Genomic DNA, 5,500 nt, shown 5'->3' with positions numbered 1-5,500 from the left:
TGTTATTGAGTCATAAGAGTTCTTTTTATATTTGGATATATCAGATATATGATTCACAAATATTTTTCACTCATTCTGTGGATTTTTTTTTTTCATTTTCTTGATGTGTCTTTTGATGCATAGAAGTTTTTAATTTTGATTAAGTCTAATTTATCTTTTTTTTTTTAATTGCTTATTCTTTCCTGGTCATATCTAAGAATTCATTGCAAAACCCAAAGTCATGGATATTTATTCCTGTGCTTTCTTCTAAGAGTTTTGAGGTTTTAGCTCTTACATTTAGGTCTTTGATAAATTTTGAGTTCATTTTTGTATATGGTGTGAGGTAGGGGTTTAACTTCATTCTTCTGCATGTGATATTGTTGTGGTATTTTTTTAAATATGTTATTTAATTGTAAGATTATATAATTTAACTTTTAATTATGGCCATGTTTAACACCTGGCTTGCAAAATTCCTGAAAATTTAACCATCAATTCTCACAAGCCAGTATGAGCTGGTCTGAGCTTGCCACTACCTTTGCCATGTATCAGCTGCATAAGTCACTCCTACTCTATGAGCCTCAGTTTCCTCTTTCCTAACATGAGGATAAGAGTGCTTTTCTTGGGGGACTGTTGTCAGGCTTCAGTGGGGTGATGAATGCCTAGTGGGAGGCAAGAGGAGAGAGTGCTGTGTGATGGAAAGACAGGTGCCCAGGGTAAAGTCTGGCTTTGCATGCAGGTTACCGAGCATCCTGGGACACCCAGATGATGTAGGATGGAGGTGCCAGAACAGACCTGCCCTGCCTCACATGCCAGGAATCAGCCAGCTCCTGCCCCTGGACTCCCAGGGACCCCAGGTCGGCAGGCATCACCACACATGACCCTGGGCCCTGTCATTCTGCCGCCGGAGCAGGGCTTGGCCCCTACCATGTTCTTGAAGGCGCTGCCCATCCCACTGTACCACACTGTGCCTCCCGGGGGCCTCCAGCCACGTGCCCCCCTGGTGACGGGCAGCCTGGACGGGGGCAGTGTGCCCTTCATTCTCAGCCCCCTGCTGCAGCCTGAAGGACCTGGCTGTGCCCAGCTCGGGAAGCCAGCCACCCCAACGCTCACCGTGAACATCGTGGGCACTCTGCCAGTCCTGTCCCCAGGCCTGGGACCTGTGACGGGTGGCCCGGGGAAGGCCCGTAACTCAGGCAAGTACCTGTGCCCACACTGTGGCCGGGACTGCCTGAAACCCAGTGTTTTGGAGAAGCACATTCGGTCCCACACGGGAGAGAGGCCCTTCCCATGCGCCACCTGCGGCATCGCCTTTAAGACCCAGAGCAACCTCTACAAGCACCGCCGCACCCAGACACACCTCAACAACTCTCGGCTGTCTTCGGAGTCTGAAGGCACAGGGGGCAGCCTCCTGGAGGAGGGGGACAAGGCTGGAGAGACCTCCAGAGTGGCTGGCAAGGGGGACAGCTGGAGCCCGGTTGGGGGTGATGGGGCTCCATCAGAGAGATCCCTTTCTCCAGGCCTTCCTACACATCTGTCCCCAACTGCCAAGAATCTAGATCTGAAGTTGGAAGCTGTTTCCTGTCCAGCGTCCACATTAGCTGACAAAGAGGTCCCTGTGTACTCTACTTACACTGCCTCCGCGGGGCTCCCCCTGGCCGGCTCGCAGCCCAGACGTAAGCTGCCGGAGCAGAAGTCCCCGACAGCCAGCAGGGTGTGCTCCCTGCAGCAGCAGGTGACATCCTCAGAGAAGCCCTGGGACACGAAGGCCTCGGAGAGCCGGCTGAGGAAGTGTGAGAGCACTGACTCGGGGTACCTGTCCCGCTCTGACAGCGCGGAGCAGCCGCTTGCCCCTGGCAGCCCCCTGCACAGCCTGTCGGAGCACAGCGCAGAGTCCGAGGGGGAGGGGGTTCTGGGGCCTGGGGGCCCCAGGGCCGAGCCAGGAGGGCGGGGGCCCAGCCTGGAGCTGGAGAAGCGGCAGCTGGAGGAACGCATCGCCTGGCTCATCTCACACAACCAGGCTGTGGTGGACGACCCCCAGCTGGACCATGTGCGGCCCCGCAAGACGGTCCTGTCCAAGCAGGGCAGCATTGACCTGCCCATGCCCTACACCTACAAGGACTCCTTCCATTTCGAGATCCGGGCCCCGGAGCCCGTCCGGAGGAGGCACGGGGCCCTCTGCCCCGCCCGCTCCACCTGCGTGGGCCTGGACAAGGCTCGGCCTCTCTTCTTCCACTCCGTCCCCACTCAGCTCTCCACCACCGTGGAATGTGTCCCTATCACCAGGAGCAACTCGCTGCCCTTTGTCGAGGGCCCCAGGATGTGGCAGGAGCCGAGGGACCCCCAGGACACCTGTCCTGGGAGGCAGAAGCCTCTAAGCCCCAGGTCTGCCCCTGCCCAACTGGTGGATGTCCCTAGCAGTCACCCCCGGGCCCTGGTCAGACAGGCTGCCGTGGAGGACCTGCCGGGCCCCCCCACTGGAGACACCGTGGCATCTACAGAGGACCCGGCTGGAAAGGGAGCTGTGGCGGGGGAAGAGGCAACCATCAAGGGCAAAGCGGCCGGGAGGAAACCCAGCCAGAGGAAGGCAAAGATGTTCTCCCAGGAGAAGTGGCAGGTGTATGGGAACGAGACCTTTCAGAGAATCTACCAGAAGATGCATGCAAGCCACCAGGGCAGCAGGAAGGCGAGGGAGTGGAGGGTGGGCCATGGCACGGAGCTGGACCATCCTCTGCAGGAACAGGCAGTGGGGGGTGAGGGCGCAGCTCAGGCACAGATCAGAAGGACCCCTGTCTGTGGGGACACTTCTGTGGGGGCCAAGCCAGGGCCTTGGGGAAGTCCACCGGCCATGGAAGGCGTCTTAGTGATCGAGTGTCCCAAGCAGAGGGAGGCAGTGGCCAGAGCAGGAGGCAGTGACCAGCCCAGGGCAAGCAGGGTTACATCACCTCCCACCCTTAGCTGCGGAGCACCCCCGTGTCTGGGCAGCAAGAGCCCTGTGCTTCCTCCAAATGGGAGGCTGGAACTGGGGTGTCAGCTGCCCTCAGCACCTGGTCCCCTCAAAGGTGGGGACCTAGAGGTTCCCAAGTTGGTTTTGCCACACCCCAAGCTGGAAGGAGGCACCCAGGGTGGTGGGGACACAAAGGAACCCTGTCAGCAGGACCAAATCATCCCAAGAAGGCCCAGTGGTAGCTTTGGGGAGCCCCAGTCTGTGGAGGACAAGCTGCCCTCGGAGAGGAAGAAGCTGAGGGTGGAGGAGCTGAGCTGTCCCGAGCATTCGGGGCCTCTGGGAGCAAGAGGCCAGAACCCAGGGGGCCCGGCTCAGGCCACCTCCCTGCCATCCCAGAACCAGGACAGTGACTCTGGGGACAGGCCAGGGGGGCTGTACAGGAGTGCTGACTGCATGGAGACGTCTGGCGCACCTTTCTCTACTTGCTCGGTGGCTCTGAGGCCGGCAGGGCCAAGGGCCAAGGAGCCTGTACTTGGTCCTGCAGCTGAAGCCCCCGGGTCTCAGGCCCAGCCGGCCGCCCAGCCTCGGGCTCCCGGTGTCCTGGAGGCCCTGACAGACACTGCCTTCCCCCCCAAGTACCTGCTAAGGTTACCGAAAGGAGAGACCCTTCTGCCACGGCAAGGCCAGGACCCTCTCTGCAGGAGCGGGCTGCCTGAGGAACTGGACTCCTCTGCTGGGCCAGGGCTAGGGACCCTCCTCCCTCCCCCCCCAGCCACAGGCCTGGCCCCGGGGAGAGACGACAACTTTGGCGAGGGTCCCAGCTGGTCCAGGCCGTGGGGCAGGAGAAAGGAAGTACCGGGAGAAGAGAAGAGAGCCTTGGACACCAGCTCCTCGGCAGCCAAGGAGTCTCACCGCTGGAGCGCTGGGGCCCCCAGGGAGACAGCCTCCGCCCTGCCCACCCCACCCTGTGACTCCTGGAGGAGGGAGACCGGTGGCACGTGGGCGGGGGCCCGGCCCTGTGGGGGTGTCCTGAGTCCCTGGGCACTCAACAGGGACACGGAGGGGCCTCCTGAGAATGCCCAGGAAGACCCTCCTCCAGGACCCCTGGCAGGACACAGTCCCTGCTGCTCCCTTCGGCCCAGCCCCGCCCTCTCGGCCCTCCCGCCCAGGGGCTGGCCCGAGCTCACCGCAAGCACCCATCCAGGGAGTCCTGGCTGCTGCGGGCCCCAGGGCCCCTTCCCCTCGCTGAGGGCCGAGCCCCGGCTCACCTGGTGTTGCCTGAGCCGCAGCGTGCCTCTGCCCACGGAGCAGAAGGAGAAGGCCGCCTCCGTGTACTGGGCGCTGCACGGCCCTGGGGGCAGCGCCCCGGACCAGGGTGCGGGTGCCCAGCCAGTGAGCAAGGCAGTGTCGGGACCATGGACCGGGACCAGCCCAGCAGAAGGAGGGGAGGCGCAGCCATGGAAGGTAACACAGCGCTGCCGGGCCCCGGGCTGAGGGAGCTGGCTCGGCAGGTAGGATGCTCCCTGATGGGTGGGAAGCACGAAACAGTCCCGTGGCGTCTGCTGTGCATTAGAGCATCTTCCCAGCCTGTCCCCCAGGGGAGTGGGGCTGCCACATACAGGGCAGGAGAGATTAAAGGCCCAAAAGGACATCATGAAAACATGTTTCAAAGGAGGAATTACTATACCCAAGACTCTGGGTGAGGAATTTTCCTAACTAGACACAGAATTTAACTCTGAGCTTCCTGGTAACAGAGGCAAAAAGTGAAATGAATGCTGCCTAGGAGGCTTCTCTGGGTCATCTGAGATTATAAGCCTGGCAGGCTGTTCTCCCAGGTGGGGGGGGCTGGAGGGGGCGGTAACACCATCTTCATCCGGAGACTGGTGGTTAATAAAGAAGGCACTGGGCCTGAGAGAGGGGTGTTCAAGGTCTGGGGTAGCCCTCCTCCAACAAAGGCAGCGAGGTGTTGAGTGTGGGGGTTCCTGGAGAGGGAGGGTTGGAGGGTGGAGAAGGACTGGCCACGCTGTTCACTAGGCCTCCAGTTAACTCCAAACATCTGGCCTTTCCTCTGTGGATCCAGCCCAGGCAGTTCCAGAAGGTTCCTCCCGGGAATGCTTAGATCGTTTGGCGATGCAGCATTTCCGTGCCTTGATTTCCCCAGATAGGCATCCTGTCTGCAGAGAGAGATCGCTTCTGTGTTGTCCCCACCATGAGGCTTTGAGCAATACAATGCCAACATGCCTGGTATTTTCAGCTCTCCTACCCAACAGCCCCAGGGATGACGTCCCGGGACCCGGGGCCCGAGCCAGGGTGGAAGAGAGGACCGCCTCGGAGGAGGGCGAAGATGCCCCGTGGGAGCAGCAAGCAGAAGAAACTGAGAAGGTAGGCGTCTGGCCACCGCTGTCCTTTCTGCGTGTGCCTGTTGGGTTGGTAACTACAGACCGAGGTCTCACTGAACCCCAGGAAAGGCTTCACACGGGGTTCAAAAGGCATCTCTGTGCTCCAGAGAAAGGGCTCCTGCTTCGGGACCTGGGTCTGGAGTTTCACGGTCAAAGGACTGAGCCTGTCCCCATGGGT

General features: G+C 59.9%; 1 protein-coding gene across 1 annotated transcript; it reads left to right on the top strand.

The window, feature by feature from the left end:
- Positions 1-853: 853 nt before the first annotated feature.
- ZNF831 (zinc finger protein 831) lies at positions 854-4,417 on the top strand (the record flags this gene model as incomplete). Its single annotated transcript, XM_081149250.1, has 1 exon — positions 854-4,417. The coding sequence occupies one exon, from the start codon at positions 854-856 to the stop codon at positions 4,415-4,417; it is 3,564 nt and encodes a 1,187-aa protein (XP_081005376.1).
- Positions 4,418-5,500: the final 1,083 nt, after the last annotated feature.

This window comes from Miniopterus schreibersii, assembly GCF_964146895.1.
Source record: "Miniopterus schreibersii genome assembly, chromosome: 10".
Lineage (NCBI taxonomy): Eukaryota > Metazoa > Chordata > Mammalia > Chiroptera > Miniopteridae > Miniopterus > Miniopterus schreibersii.
This window is presented reverse-complemented; position numbering and strand designations above follow the sequence as displayed.